Source organism: Furipterus horrens, unplaced genomic scaffold (genome assembly GCF_987537825.1).
Source record: "Furipterus horrens unplaced genomic scaffold, mFurHor1.1.pri manual_scaffold_1, whole genome shotgun sequence".
Lineage (NCBI taxonomy): Eukaryota > Metazoa > Chordata > Mammalia > Chiroptera > Furipteridae > Furipterus > Furipterus horrens.
This window is the reverse complement of record NW_028327171.1, coordinates 134,943,729-134,961,103: the sequence shown is the minus strand read 5'-3', so window position 1 is coordinate 134,961,103 and position 17,375 is coordinate 134,943,729. Positions and strand designations below refer to the sequence as shown.

The following is a 17,375-nucleotide window of genomic DNA, read 5'->3' as shown; positions in this document are numbered from 1 at the left end:
TGTCCTTCTGATGAATGAAGTCCTTGCTGAAGGAAAAGAACTTAGATCAACCCAATGGATGTTTTAGTAACACAAACCAGTGTATATCTGACCTTATGAAGAAAGCTGTGGTACTTTTAAGGGAATTCCTACTCCTTTGCCCCAAATACAACTGTAACATTTTACAGTGGTTTGCCATTAGGGTATTTTTTCAGATAATGTTCTTCCCCTATGAATTATAAAGTTTAAACACTTCTAAACCTTGGAGGATTACAAGATGGTGGCAAAGTAGATGGAAAGTACACTCAACTTCTCCCAGGACCAAAATGGAATTACAACAAAAATAGAGAAAAATCAACCTGAATAACCAACTGAAGACTAGCTGAACCGAAGTCTTATAACCAAGGATTTAAAGAGGAGACCACATGGAAACTGGTAGGAAGGGCAGAGATGTGAAAAGGGATGGCCCTGCTCCGACCTGGTGGATGCTGACATTCCAAAGGGATATCTTAGCTGCAAAGGTTCCTCCAGAGGAATATTATGTCTCGACCCCACTTCAGGCTTCCAAGCCCAAAGCACTGGAGCCAGGAAGAGTTGCCCATGTAACATCTGGCTGTGAAAAGCAGTGGGGATTCTGTCTACCAGGGAGAGACAGGAGTCAGCTAGAGAAAAACAAAATAAATAGCAATTTGGAAAACAAGGTACTAGAAAACACCCAATCAAAGGGACAAAAAGAATTTTTTAAAATGAGTATGTTTTAAAGAAACTTTGGAACAATATAAAGCATAAAAACACCCACATTATAGGAGTATAAGAAGAAGTAGAAGAGAGAGAAAGGGATCAAGAGCCTATTAGAAGAAATAATGACTGAAAACATCCCTAATCTGGTGAAGAAAAAAAAGACACATAAGTTCAAGAAACACAAGTCTCAAATAAGATGAACTCAAATACATCCACACCAAGACACATCAAAATTAAAATGTCAAAGGTTAAAGCCATAAAGAGAGTCCAAAAAGCAGCAGGAGAAAGACAGTTAATTACCTACAAGGGAACTCCCATAAGACTGTCAGTTGATTTCTGAACAAAAACATTTCAGGCCAGAAAGGATTCACTTGAAATATCAAAGTGATGAAAAGCAACCCAGCATTGCTATCACTTAAAGTTGAAGGAGAAAAAAAGAGCTTCCCAGACAAAAATAAAGTAAAATAAAATGAAAGACTAAACTAAAATAGTTCATTACCACCAAACCAGTATTACAAAAAATATTAAAGGGTTGTCTTTAAAATGAAGAAGAAGACCAGAGTAACATAGTTATAAAGAATAAAATAGCAATAAATACATACCTATCAAAAATCAACCTTAAATGTGAACGGTTTAAATGCTCTAATCAATAGATAATAGGGTAGCTGAATGAATAAGAAAACAACACCCACATATATGCTGTCTACAAGAGACCCACCTCAGAATGAAAGATATACACAGACTAAAAATAAAGAGATAGGAAAAGATATTTTATGCAAATGCAAAAAAAAACAAGCTGAAGTAGCAATACTTGTATCAGACAAAATAAACTTTTAAACAAAGGTTATAGTAAGAGACAAAGAAAATATCACATAATAATAAAGGAAGCAATCCCACAGGAGGATATTACCCTTATAAACATTTATTCACCCAACACAGGAGAACTTAAATATATAAAGCAAATCTTGATGGATATAAAGGGAGAGAGTGACAATAATACAGTCATAGTAGGGAACTATAACACCCTATTGACATCAATGGATAGATCTTCTAGACAGAAAATCAAGAAGGAAATGGTGGCCCCAAATGACACACTAGACCAGATGGATCTAATTGATATCATCAGAGCATTTCATGCCAAAGTAGCAGAATGCACATTCTTTTCAGGTGCATATGGAACATTTTCTAAGATACACCACATGCTACAACACAAAACAAGTCTCAGTAAATCTCAGAAGATTAAATTCATATAAAGCATCTTCCTGATCATAATGAAACTAGAAATCTGATCATATGAACTAGAAATCAATCACCAAAAAAAAACTGAAAAACACAAAAAGACATGAAAGCTAAATAACATATTAATAAAAAATAAGAGCAAGGAAGAAATCAAAATACGGTCATACCTCAGTACTTGTTGTTTTCTGGACTCATTAAATGCTCTACTTGTTGCATTTTGAAGAAAAAAATGTTTCAGCACTTGCCATTTGCTTGGGACTCATCACACTTGCTAGAAGTTGTATGAGTCATGACATGGCCCGACGAGAGAAAATGCTTCACTGTTCAGTACTAGCCAGTTTTGGCAGTTATCATGAGTTCCGAAATGAATTATTGATGACTACAGTGGTACCATTGAATACCTTTAAAAAATGAAAATAAGAACACACTCAGTGCTGTCCTAAGAGGGATATTCATAGCATTACAAGCTTACCTAAAAAGAAATAATAAAAATCTCAAATAAGCAATCTGCTTTCCACTCAAAGGTATTAGAGAAAGAACAACAAACAAAACACACAGTGAGCAGAACAAAGCAAATGTTAAATAGCAAAACAGAAATAACAAAATAGAATCTAAAAAACATTTTAAAAGCTTAATGAAATCCAGAGCCGATTCTTTGAAAATATAAAGAAGATTGATAAACTATTATCCAGAATCATGAATAAAAAGAGAGAGGACCCAAACAAATGAAATCAAAATGAAAGAGGAGAAGTAACAACTAATACCAAAGGATTTGGTATTAAATATTTTCTTAAAGGATTTTAAGAAAATATTACAAACAAATATATGTCAACACATTGGACAACTGGGGTAAGATGGCTGAATTCCTAGAATCATACAATCTTCCAAAACCAAATCAAGAAGAATCAGAGAATTTGAATAGACTGATTCCAACTAATGAAATGGAAACTGTAACCCTCCAAAAACTCCCAATAAACAAAAGCTTTAGGCTGGATGGCTTCACAGGTGAATTTCGCCAAACATTCAAAGAAGAACTAAAACCTCTCCTTAAATTATTCAAAAAATTCAAAAGAAGAGAAGACTCCCCAGTTCATTTTATGAAGTCAACATTATAGTAATTCCAAAACCAAATAAAGACACTACAAAGAAACAAAATTATATGACAATATCCCTGATGAGCATTGATGCTAAAATCCTTAACAAAATATTAGCAAACTAGATCATCAACACACTGAACAGATCATACACCATGATCAAGTAGGGTTTATTCTGGGCAAACAAGGTCAGTAGAATATTCACAAATCAATAAACGTGATACAACACATAAACAAAATGAAGGATAGAAATCTCATGATCATAACAATAGATACAGAAAAAAAGCATGTGATAAAATCCAGCACCCATTTATGACAAAAACTCTCAGCAAAGTGGGAATAGAGGGAACATACTCAACATAATAAAGGTTATATATGACCAGACCACAACCAATATCATATTAACAGTCAAAAACTAAAAGCATTTCCCTTAAGATCAGGAACAAAACAGGGATGCTCACTTTCACCACCTTTATTCAACATAGAACTGGAAGTCCTAGCCACAACAATCAGACAAAAAGAAAAAAAAAATAAAGGTATCCAAATTGGAAAGGAGGAAGTAAAACTGCCGTTATTTGCCAATGATATGATATTGTATATAAAGAACCCTAAAGATTCTGCCCCAAGACTACCAGAACTGATAAATGAATTCAGTAATGTAGCAGGATGCAAAATAATATATCCATAAATCAGTTTCATTTTTATACATCAATAATGAACTGTAAGAAAGGGTAACTAAGAAAACAATCTCATTTCAAAATAAAATTAAATAAATAAAATAAAATAGGAATAAATTTAACCAAGGAAGAAAAAAGCCTGTACTCAGAAAATTAGAAGGCACTGAAAAAAGAAATTGAAGGATACAAATGAGTGGAAGCTTATGCCATATTCACAAACAGCAAGAATTAACATCACTGAAATGTCCATATTACCCAAAGCAATCTATAGATTGAATGCAATTCCTATCAAGATAGTAATGAAATATTTCACAGGACTAGAACAAATACTCCCAAAATGTATGTGAAAACACAAAAGACCTTAAATAGTTCAGCAATCGTGAGAAAGAAGAACAAAGTTGGAGGAATCACATGACTTGATATCAGACTACACTACAAGGCCATAGTATTAAAAACAGCATGGTACTGGCATAAAAATAGACATAGAGATCAATGAAACAGAATAAAGAGCCCATAAGTAAATCCACACTTTTATAGTCAATTAATACTCAACAGAGGAAGCAAGCACATACAATGGTCTAAAGATGGTCTATTCAATAAATGGTATTGGGAAAACTGGACAGATATGTGCAAAAAGATGAAACTATACAACCTTTTAGCACCATACACAAAAATAAACTGACAAAGAATTATAGATTTAAATGTAAGTCTTGAAACCATAAAAACTGTAGATAAAACCTAAGCAGTAAAATCTCAGACATTACTCATAGTAATATTTTTTTCTGATATATGTCATCGGCTAAGGGAAAAGAAAGAAAAAAAATAGATAGGACTATATCAAACTAAAAATATTTTGTACAGCAAAGAAAACCATCAACAAAGTGAAAAGACAACCCACTAAATGGGAGAACGTATTTGCCAATGACATACCTGATATGGAGTTCATATTCAAAATTTATAAAGAACTTAAAAAACCCAACACAAAAAGGACAAATAGTCCAATTAAAAATGGACAAAGGACCTGAATAGACATTTCTCCAAAGGAGACATACAGATGGCCAATAGACATATCGTCTAATCCTCAGAGAACTGTAAGTTAAAACCACAATGAGATACCACCTTGCACCTGTCAGAATGGCTATAATCTTGATGGACATGAATCAACAAACGAGTATTGGCATGGATGCACAAAAAAGGGAAGTCTCGTGTACTTTTGGTGAGAATGCAGATTGGTGCATCCACTGTGGAAAACTGTACAGAATTACCTCACAAAATTAAAAATGGAGTTGCCTTGTAACCCAGCAATTCTATTTCTGGGAATATATCTGAAGAAACCAAAAAAACTAATTTGAAAGAATATATGCACCCCTATGTTCATTGCAGCATTATTTATAATCACCAAGATTTGAAAGGAGCCCAAGTGTCCATCAGTAAATGAGTGGATAAAAAAGCTCTTGTACATTTACACAATGGAATACTACTTCGTTATTAAAAAGAAAGAAACTTTACCCTTTGTGACAGTATGGATGGGCCTGGAGAGTATCATGCTAAATGAAATAAGCCAGTCAGAGAAAGACAAGTGCTATATGATTTCACTCATATGTGGAATCTAATGAACAAAATAAACTAACAAACAAAACAGAAATAAACTCATAGAGAACAGAATGACGGTTGTCAGATGGGAGGGGGTTTGCAGGGCTGGGTGATAAAAGTGAAGGAAGTAAGAAAAAAAACACCTCATAGACACAGATAACAATATGAACACTATGGTGATTACCAGAGGAAAAAGGGGATGGGGTTAAGGAGAAGAGGGTGAAGTGGGGAAAGATGGTGACAGAAAGAGAGTTGACTTTGGGTGGTGAACACACAATACACAATACAGATGATGTATTATAGAATTGTACACTTGAAATCTATATTAATTTATTAACCAATGTCCCCTCAATAAATTCAATAAAAAGTAAAATAGTAAAAATTCCAAAAAATGGAGATTAATTGGTTACTTTTCTTTAAAAAACTGAAAAAAAGAACAAAAGTAAGAAATGATCATAATAGAATAAAGCTCTACTAGATTTAATTGTAAAAGAAATAAATACCTTTAAACTTTAAAAATATTTAAAAACAAATTAAAACAGTGTGTTAAAGACTACATTTTTCTTTAAAAAAAAGAAAAAAAATAGCACAGCAACTGAAAAAAAGAGAGAATCTTAAGTAGGGTGGAAGCAATGAGAACGGAGAGAAAATCCTTAATGAAACTTATATGAATAGCAGATTTTTAGTGAAGATTTGACAAGTGAGGCAGGTAATGAATTTAGGAGAACACTGGGTTTTAGTTAAAGGTAGGAACTTTTAAGATAAGATCAAGGATATTTATTCTCAGGAGAACAGCACACATTAGACCCCTACTAAATATTTGTTCAGTCAATGAATGCATGAATAAATAATTTGTATTGAGGACTAAAGAGAATTGTGGAAGAGAGTAATAGAAAAACAAAAGCTTAGAGAGTCAGTTTGAGGAACGTGAGGCTGATTGGATAGAGCTGGGAGTTAAGCAGCAAATATTTGGAGGCCTAGGAGCTAGATTCCGAGTTGGCCAATGAAGGCCCATGGGCCAAATCCAGACCAGCAACTGTTTTTGTACAAGCAGTGCATGAACTAAAAATAACTTTTATATTTTTAAATGATTGAAGAAAACCCGAAGAACGATAATATCTCAAAACATGTGAAAATGATATGAAAATCAATTTTCGGTGTATATAAATAAAACAACTTTTTTGCTGTTTTTTTTTTTTTTTCAGATTTAATGTGTTTTATTGATTAAATTATTACATTTGTGCCAATTTCCCTTCCCTCTGCTCCCCTCCACCCGGTGGCCCCCCTCCCTCCAGTTGTCCCCCCCTTTTAGATTATGTCCATTAGTTGTGCATACAGTTCCTCCCAACCTCTCTCCGTCTATTCCATTCCCTCCTACCTTGATCCCCAATTCCTATATCATTTCCCTCCCTTTCCCCATTCCCCCTCCCTGTTGACCTCCCCCCAATATGCTTCCCGTACCCACAGTTCCTTTTCCACTCTCGTTGCCTATTTAGTTTGCCTTTGTTTCATCTCCCTAGCTTCTGTTTTTTTTAAACCAGTCCCTTTAACATCTCATATAACAGTGGTTTGGATCTAATGAACTCTTTCAGTTTTATTTTGTCCTGGAAACACTTTCTCTGTCCTTCTATTCTGAATGACAATTTCGTTGGATAGAGTATTCGTGGTTGTAGGTTTTGGATTTTCATTACTTTGAATATTTCTTGCCAGTCTCTTCTTGCCTGTAGGGTTTCCCTTGAGAAGTCAGCTGATAGTCTAATTGGGACCCCTTTGTACATAATTCTTTTCTTCTCTCTTGCTGCTTTTAAGATTCTCTCTTTATCTTTAATTTTTGACATTTTGATTATAATGTGTCTTGGAGTGGTTCTCCCTGGGTCCAGTCTCTTGGGAACTCTCCTTGCTTCCTGGACCTGCAGGTCTATTCCCTTCCCCAAGTCTGGGAAGTTCTCCTTTATTATATTTTCACTCAATTTTTCAAGTTCTAGTTCATCTTCCTCACTCTCTGGCAAACCAATGATTCTTATGTTGGGCCTTTTATAGCTGTCCCAGAGGTTTCTGATCCTTTCATTGTTGCTTCCCATTTCCTCTCGCTGCATTGGTTGACTGCTTGTTCCTTCTCCATATTCCAGTTTGTTGAAATGAACTCTGGATTTTATTTCCTTTCCTTCTGTCTCGTATGTGGTTTTGTTCCTTTCGTTATGAAAGTTTTTCGCTTCTTTCATATCTTTTTCCTGCTCTTTTGTGAATTCTGTAAGCCACCTGATAACAATGGCCCAGAACTGAGCCTCTGACAGGTTTCTTATCTGTTCATCTGTCAGGTTCTCTATCTGCTGCCTGGTGAGTTGTGTTACCGGTATTTCTAAAGTTGCCTGCCTCATTTTGACAGATGCGTTTTGTTTTCTTGGGCTGGCTGTCGGGGGCAGTGCCTGTGTACGCGTCACAAATTAGCGACCGGCGCCTGCCTGTCCCGCGACCTATTTCGCAGCCCTGTGGTGCTTTCTTTGGGGGCAGGGGTCCAAGATGGATTCACACAGTTATTCAGCTAGGAGACCGGGATCCGTCCTCCCGCCCCTCTGGGCCTCACTGTTCAAGGCGATGCGGCGGCCGCTCTCCCCAGCTCCGGAGTCGCGCACCACCAGGGGCTTGGCCGCCGGGACTCCTCGCCGGGGTCGCGCACCGCCAGGGGCCCGCGCAGCCGGGATTCCCCGCCGCCCGCCGCTCTGGGCGCCACCGCAAACAGCACCGCCCTCTTTAACTCTCACCTGCCCAAATGGCACCGCTGGTTTACAACTTCATATGTTGGACTTCCGTGTAGTTTTATTTTCTGGAATTTCTAGTTATCCTTTGTTTTGAAGTAGTTGTATTCCTCTCTAGTTGTAGAGGGAGACCCAGCGTGTCCGTCTAAGCCTCCATCTTGGCCGGAAGTCTTTTTTGCTGTTTTATTATTGTTGCAGAAGGCAGCAGCCTGCACCTATAGGAGCAGCACTAATGTGCTAAGTATTTTATAAAAACTATCTCTATAATTCTCACAACAACTCTGTGAGATATAATTCATTATTGCCATTTTACTGATGAGAAAACAGAATCTTATGTTTTAGCCAAGGTCACAGATTTCATTAGTGGCCGAGTCAGGAACTATAGCCACATCAGCCTGTTTTCCAGACTTCCCATTTTCCCCTAGGATAAAACCTATGGCTCTGAAAGTAACAAGACCATAACATGCTTATAAAAGAGGGTCAGGAGTATGCTGAATGCCTACAAGGCAATTTTGGAACTAAATCAGAAAAGGGAATGGTTTAGGCAGACACATTTCTAAGAGATGTATATAAACTCATTTAATTCTCACAACTCCTCTATGAGTTGTATACTATTATTAGTAATCCTTAGTTGGATAAAGGGTGGCTTCTTACCAGACCATTTCCCAAGTGAAAGGTTCGGCATTTGGATACTCTACCGCTGAGTCTTTTGATCGGTGACACTACTGGATTTTCGAACGACTCATCTAACCCTAAGGATCTATGATCCCACCTTCAGAAATACTTCAGAAAGCTATCCAACGGACTCAGCTTTTACCCTAGTACCCTGCAATCCTGTGCTAAGACTCCTCTCTCAGTGCCCTCGTTTCTCTCCCATAGGCTTCTGAGACCTTCTAGCTCATAGTTCTCTGGTTCTTCTCTGATGTTTTATTCTGAAGAGACTTTCTAAATCACAACAAATTAATCAGTATGTTAAGAAATGCAGCAGATGAGTTTTAAGTTAATGGTTGAGGGACATGAAGGCATGAAACTCTCCACAGAAAGCAAGCAAGTGATGAGAGTCATATCGAAAATTTCAACAGCTATAAATGTAGAAAGTGCTTTGTAGTTTTGTAGCTGGCGAGTTTACTCCTCTGTTTGTCAGCCCAGAAAGTGAAACTGGAAGAGCCAGCGTTCCTGCTGCCTGTCATTTACCAGACCCAATAAGCAGAGACAGGGATTGAATCTTTGTGTGCGCTTTATTCAGATGGTCAGCAATCTCAGAAGACTGCGGGTTTGTACCCTAACAGACCATCTTAAATTCCATTATAAATGAACCCTTTGCATAAGGAGGAGAAAAGCATAGAGAAGGGGTGTGGAATATAGGGAAAAAGTTAATCAGAAAAAAGCTGCAGCATTTTTTCATCTGTGTCCTAGGTGGTGGCCTGTATCTGTGTCCTGGCCGGTGCTAGTGTCACCCTGGAGTACAATGGCTCAGATACCGTCTTGATTGCTTGCCGTCCTCCTGAGGCACAAAGGTGGAAATGCTATGGTTACCTGGAGTCAAGCTGGGCCATACCTCCAGTTCCTGGAACAACAGGTTTTGACATATAGTGATTACTAAAGCTTATTAGCTATTACCTGAAACTAAAATTTTCCAACATTTGAGTCACCCATTAGAAGCAACCACTTTCCCACTTGCAACTTAGTAGCAGGTAGCTGCTCACAAAACAGGAAATGATTAGACTGTAGTTTTTTTTTACAACTCTCTGAACTTTGGAAGTAAAACAAGTTTTAGCTGTGGATTTACTGCCTTGCTTACTGCCTCCAATTCTTACAAAACAACTGCGTAGGGGTTCAAAGTATCATTGTGAAACTCCTACTGACTAGTAATGAACTTTGCACACACCCCTTTGCATTGATTGTTAAATTCAAAGCAAGCTTTTTTCTTTTCCGAAAACAAATTGGTGGGGGCGGGGAGAGACAAAAAGGAACTGGGAAAAGAGAGGGGAAGTTAAACCTTCCCTCCCTCCCTGTCTTCCTCAGGAAGCCAAATATGGCATCTTCCATGAGGAGCTTGTTTTCTGATCACAGCAGATACGTTGAATCTTTTCGGAGGTTTCTCAGCAATTCCACGGAACACCAGTGCATGCAGGAATTCATGGAAAAGAAGCTGCCAGGCATAATAGCAAGGTAACAAAAAAGGACGTTTTCGTCAAAGGGACGAGCCTCCGTGCTTTCTTTTCAGTGATAGATGGGTGGAGCCCAGCCGTGCAGCTGGGCCAGGGGATAAGAACCTACTGCGATAGCAGCTCCCCTCCCTCCTCTCCCCACTGTGTCCCTTTTCCTGTGGCGCCTTAGACATTTGCTTTAAACATTCAAAAGAACCTATTTATGCAACGTTTACAGCTGCATGGAAATGAACATTAACCATTTGAAGGCACAAATCTGTTTATTTGGGAAAAGATAAGATGCATATCTTTGAGTTCAGATTTTTGAGCCCTCCTATAAATTTCTCATTCAAAAATGTCCCAAATGGAGTCTAATATTCTTCTCATTTGACTCAAATAATTACCAAATACTATTTGCTCCTGAGGATTATGTGGCTACTTCTTAGTTCTCCTAGTATTCACTTAAATTCATTTTTTCTTATCCATTATTACCTGTTATCACGCTCCAAAAAATTTGTCTTTTCCTTTCAACTTAATATTAGCAATGTGGCCGAAAAGAAAAAGCATTTTCCTATTATCAGTGAAACTCACTAGTTCCTATCCTTTTTGCAGACTGCTTTTTTTCATGATTAATGTGTTCAATTTGTGCCAGTGCTGATAAGCATTGTGAGAGTAACAGATTCCACATGCTAAAGGTAATCAAATCACCTATCTAGGGGTGGATTGGTATAACTTACTCTGCTTCAGAAAATAATGATGGAAAACTGGGAAGAAATGACTGACTGTAGATACAATCAGCAACAGCAAAGGAAACTGAAATTTTATCTTTTGCTGGGTTTCTCTATTATAGGCCTGAAATTCTTTGACCAGAATGGTACCTATGCCTGACCAGAACAGACATTGCTGGATGTATATAGAATTGCGTTTTTGCTCCCTATTTTTCTTTTTTTTTTACAGTTTAGTTTTTATATGTTTTTAAAATATTTTTTAAATTTAATTACAGTTGACATACAATTTAAATGTGGTTTTTAAAAGTAGAGTATTATATAATTTATTAATTTAAAAAGTAATGGAATAATGATGCCAAAATCAGAGCAGGCAGTAAACAGGCATACTTCATAAATGGAAACTAATTATAGTTTACTTCTTTGGGACTTCTTGTTCATTTCTAAAATTAAAAGTAACAAGTTAATTTCTGAGTTATTCTGCAGAACTAAAAGTTTGCATTCATGTCTATAGCTGATCAAGATAATTGGATTTCTTTAGCAGTCAGTTTGGTTTGAAGAGGCACCATGAATGGATATAACATAATAAATGATGACCCTTTTTTTTCAAAGTATATGCAATCCAATTCGAACTGTTAAATATAGAACTTGTAAAAAAATGAAAAACTTTCAAAGACATAAATAGGTTTGCATTATGTCGGTAATATATAATTAGAAATAACCTAAATCAAACTATCATTTATTTTAAAAGTAATTTTTTTCCTGAAAGTAATGTTCGGAATGAAATTTAGCTGAAGGACCTTTAAAATTGCTGCTTTAAGTTGTTTCTAAGCTATATAAGTATTCAGCATGACTGCTTTATTTTTCATTCTAAAAAAAAAAAAATTAAGTGAAATGGTTCTGAAAAGCTTATTACGACAGCCTATATATATATTTGTTCCTTGCCCTACACACTCCCAACCCTGACTCCCACTCTCCAAATGCAACTGCTTTCCACACACTAAAGTATTTTGTTTCTTATGGAATTTTCTTTCGTAATTCTAAGTAACATGTTATTTTCTTTCTTCAGTTTTCTGTGTTAAAATAGCTAAATAAACATATACATTTCCTCCCTTATCATATCAATATATTTATGTAAAATATTTTTGTTAAGTAACTTGAGTAATTATATCATTTTGCCTATGTATATTCATATTCAAACAATGCATTATACTACAATTACATTTCCTTTTATGTCCAGCTTTTTGTTTTTCCTAGAGTTGACTATTGTCTTTGATTGTAGTTTTCTATGAACCTTAGATTTCCTTAGTTTTTTATGAACCTATCATTACTTATACCTCAAGCAGAAGTATTACTCTCCTCTCAACATATTCCAGCAAATCAAGTAATCTGTTCCTTTTTCCCCATGGGAACATCTCTTCTAAAGTTCTTTGTGCTGCTTTCCCCTACAGTCTGTGGTTTGCTATTGGCCTGCTATACAATTATTGATAAGAGAATTTATTTCACCTTCTATAAATTCTCTTCTGTCTGGTAATGGATTCCCTGATCCTGGATCCCGTGTCCCTCTTTTCTTGGTTTGCTTAGTCTTATTGCTTCTTTCTTTCTTCTTTTTTTATCCTTCAGGTAATCCTTTAACAGCTTCCTGAGAAAGAGGTAAATTTTTTGAGACTTTGTATGTTTAAAAATGCCTTCAATCTATACTCATCTTTGGACATTTTGACTGGGTCTGAGACTCTATGCTGAAATGATTTTATATTATACATTTAAATATGTTCTTCCATTGCCTTTTACCTACCAGATTTACTGTTGAGAAACCCGATACCATTCAAATTTGTCATCTTTGGCTTATTGCCTTTTTTGTCTCTTGTTTGTTTTTTCCTACTTAGAAGCTTTTAGGATCTTCTCTTACCAATTTTTGTTTGTATTGCCTTGGCTGTTTCAATTGAGGTTCAGATTTTTCAAGGAAAGTTTGGTATTTTTAAATCATTCTTCCCTTCTCTTTTTCTCTTTCTGGAACTTGTAGTCAGCAAACACTAGACCTTCTGAATCGATTCCCTAATTTTCTTATATTTTCAGTTTTCTACAGTTTTATCTTTCAGCCTTTCTATTAATTTTTGCTATTATAGTTTTAATTTTAAAAATGTTATTTTTTATCACATTCTGTTCATTTTGCACACGTGTAATGCCTTATTTTATCTTTTAGAAAATTTTCCACTGTTCTTTGCATGTTTTTTCTGAGTTTTGTTTTGGTCTCTGTTTTTCATGTTAGGGGAGCTCCCAAACTACCTGATAATCCTTGGTTGTCCATCTAATCAAATAATGAGGCGCTTAAAAGTGATTCAGATCCTCTACTTAATATGTAGGGGAAGAGTTTGAGTGGGTGACAATTGAATGTTAACTCAGCTGTTTGCTGGGAGATTCTCAGATGTCAATATACGTAAGTTTATTAACTCTTAGTAGGGTGGAGAGAGTGAAAATTATAGCTGTAAATAGTTGTTTTATTGTTACTGTATGTAATGTATTTAGATCCTAAACAGTAAGTTTTCAATAATTATTAGTTGTCATTGTAATGTATGAAATGGGATAATACTAGTATCTGACTCTCAGAGGAGTTGCGAGGATTCAAACAGTTAATTAATTTAAATCACTTAGCTGCACCTAGAATAATAATTGCTAATATGTGTTGTGTGCTTGTCATGAGTAAGTAGACACTGATCTAAGGGACTTACATGAATTAAAACACTTAATCCTCATAATTCCTTCATGAGTTAGATACCATTATTGCAATCCTATAAGGCAGGTGGTATTATTATTTTATTTCATCGGTAATAAAGATGCAGAGAAGTTTAATAACTTGCTCAGGGTAACAAATCAGTAAGCTGAGATTTCGACCTGGATGCTCTGACCTATAGCCTCACTACACTAGCCACAGATGTGAACATTTTAAAGAATTAACCCAGAACATAGATAGGGATGGGTATATTAAGACTCATGATTATGAGTTGTAAGTTAATTAGAACTAGGCAGGCAACTCATTGATAAATGTCTTTGATTCTATACTTCCCAATTTCTTTAAGAACCTTGCTTTAAACTCTGCCTTCATCCTATTACTCTGTGCAGGTTCTTTAATAGCCAAGGAACAGACTTGTTCACAACCCAACAAGCAAACATACCTTCAGTTCATGTTTCCCCTCTTAGCAGCCTCCCCTTTTCTTCTCACTCTTTCATCCTATTGCAGCAGTTTCTCTAGATCCTTTTTTCTCTTTATTGGCTTCACTTTTAATCCTACTGCCATCTGACTTCTGCCCTCAGCCTACTTTTAAAACTGCTATTATCAAATACATCTATATTGCCAAATTCAATGGCGATCTTTTCCCTTTTTTATTTTTTAGTAGTACACCCTTCCACCTTTGACACTACTGATGGCTTTCTCCTTCTCTAATACTCCTCATATCTCTGGGCTTTGCTCTTTCCTCTGCTTCTTTGTGTATGTCGCATAATCCAGGGACTTAAAAGTTGGTATTGCATGATCATCCCACTGCTCTTCTAACTATTTGCAATATCCTTGGTTGATGGAATCTACTCTCCTAGTTTTGACCATTATAACAATATTTCTCCAGAATACATCACTTATCCTAATATCTCTTTCACCCAGATTAACTCTTGCATATCCAAATGCCTATTGAATTCAGATTCATCAAAGCAAAACAAACCAAAAAGCAAGAAGAAAAACCCCAACAAAACATACACTTGTCATCAAATGATATTCACCAGCTTCCTTTTTGGCACCACACTTTACCAAGTCCTCCTTGCTGGAAACTTGGCATTGTGCACTCATACTTTTTTCTGACCCCTTTACATCAACCTAAAGCAAGTTGTAGTGTTGTTTTCTAGGACATCAACTTCACTCTATTTCTAGTACTACAGCTTTATTATCTCACATCTCACTAGAGTGAAAAGTAGTATATTATTCATTTTTATATTCTCAGTGCTTAGAATATGCATATAATAAATGTTTAATAAACATCTGTTTGTTGAAAAGGAGTTAGCAAGAAGAAAGGAAAGAAGGCAGCTATCACAGAGAGCATATGAATCACCTCAGCCTATGCCCATGTACAATGAATAGCTAATTATATTACAAAACTCAAGGACCTACTTTTTCTGTTCTTGTTCTCCAAATAAATTCTCAACAAATGATTTACCTTACCTCTGAGATGTTTATAGTGTTTTTAAATGTCTCCCAGTTTAAGATTGCTAATGAATGGAACCTGTATTTCTAAAGATTTCTAAAGACAGCAATATAACTACTGAAATAATTGGAATCTTTCATGTTGGCCTAGTTTTTGTTCCCTGTAATTTTAGGCTGTTCTTTTCACCTAGACTTAATAATCAGATTTTCTCAAAACACTTAGCACATTTTTTTTAAAAAACATAATTTTTCTTTTTTCAGGATTGGAGATAAAAAGTCAGAAATTAAGATTCTAAGCATTGGTGGAGGTGCAGGTATGAATAACACGTTTTAAATTTTGTATTTCACTTCAAACATCATGCTGTTTGATGGCAATATTGTTCATTTTTTCAGAAAGCTACTTTTGGAAGAGATCAGCTTATTAAAATTAGTAAGGGCAATATCACTTCAACTAAGACCAATACCCCCATAGATTTGTAGGGTTTAGGACTTCAGCATTTGTTACTATCTGTAATGTAATAAGTTGTAGCTTTCTTTTTTACACATGGAAAAACATATAGAATATATTTGGTTAACTATTATCCAAAATAATTTAACTGTTCACAGAAAAGGAAGATTTCATAAAACATTCCTTAAGCTTGTCCCACTTAAAAGTGTGGTCCATAGACTGGTTGCTGGTTTGCAAACTGTTGCCAGTCCATGAGGAGATAAGAAGCATGTACTGGAATGTAAATAAATGCACAGCTCCAGTCATTGAAAAAGTATTGCTCTGAGAAAAATATGCTTAATGACATAATTAATTTACCCTCTCGTGGTTCTGCTTTTTGAGTTGCACTTGCCCAAACCATTCCCTTCCTCTGCTTCAGTTCCAAAAGTGCCCTCTTAGAATTCAGCACACTCTCCAGTCCCCTTTTACAAGCTTTTCATGCCATCACTACTCTTAGAGCCAGTGCTTTTATCTTAGGGGAAAATTGAAAGTCTGGAAAGGCAGATTGATGTGGGTGTAGTTTCTGACTGCCACCAATGAACCGTGTGACCTTGGCTGAAACACAGCCTTCAGGTTTCTTATCAGTAAAATGGGAACAATGAATCATATCTCATAGAGTGGTAATGAGAATTATATAGATAACATTTATAAAGTGGTTAGCACATTGTTACTGCTCCTATAATGTGCATGCTGCTCCCTTTTGCAAAAACAAAAACAAAAAATTTCATCCCCAGGCTTAGCTTCATATCAAACTTCTGAGTTGTGCTTGCTTTATTTTTAAGTTGCTAGTCATCTGGAGGCCGACGTTAGTATGTTAATATATAAAATGTAGTTATATATATTATTTCTATCTCCCTCCCTCTCTCCTACTCTTTCTTCATTATTTTCCATTGAAATAATCACTGCTTTGTTTAGCACTTGGTAGCAAGTAGATGCTACATAGTGACAAGTGGTAATCTCTTGAGTCTCTTTAAGTATAATAGTTTTAGCACCACATGAATGAATGAATTGTTGGCCCATATTAACACAAAGATAACCAAGAACATGCTAATGTAATAGGACAGCTGCTTTTTTATGCCATTATTTGTTTGTTTCTCATAAAATACACTGTGATATAATGTAGCCCTTAAAATCATTTTACTTTTTTTATCATCTTTCACCAAGAAAATAGAAAACAAGGACAAATAATAAAAGATTTCATCATGAATGATCTTATAGAGAAGTTTAAGCTAAAATATTTTATCACTTACTGGTATTTTAAGTCTTAAGGATTATAAGAGAGATAAGTTGCCCAGAGTGTGTCCTATTAATTTATTTAACCAAAATAGTCACTTCCAGTGTGTTTTGCATATGAGTTTCAGGCAACTATCATTTGATAGTGTCACTGTACTTGGACAAGGAGAGGAGCCCTACAAGGAAACATAATTATAAACAATCTCTTTCATGGGCAAGTTAATTGACCTTTTAATAAAAGTTAATTGAATTTCTAATGTAACTTTGTCCAGATACATTTAAGCTATCTAGAAATAGGAACGTCTGGCCCACACAGTGATTCCTGACATAAAGGTTCATATAGGAACTAATATAGAGAACTTATCAAAACAAAGGATACAATACTTGGAGTTCCTCTCCCTGAGCCCTAACATTATATTAAAAGCAGGCCATGCCTTGGGTAGGATACGGGTGCCCATTAAGGGCACTCTTCACAAGAAATTGATCATAAATATAAGAAGAACTCCAAGAGA

The 17,375-nt window shown here is 35.8% G+C and overlaps 1 protein-coding gene across 1 annotated transcript in view; it reads left to right on the top strand.

Moving 5' to 3' along the window:
• The first annotated feature begins 9,995 nt into the window (after positions 1 to 9,995).
• HNMT (histamine N-methyltransferase) overlaps positions 9,996 to 17,375 on the top strand; it is a 46,839-nt gene continuing 39,459 nt past the window's right edge. Inside the window, exons 1-2 of the mRNA XM_090267239.1 lie at positions 9,996 to 10,251; positions 15,405 to 15,457. Of these exons, the coding sequence (XP_090123365.1) occupies positions 10,115 to 10,251; positions 15,405 to 15,457 (190 nt within the window). The 5' untranslated portion in view covers positions 9,996 to 10,114. The remainder of the gene's footprint in view (positions 10,252 to 15,404; positions 15,458 to 17,375) is intronic.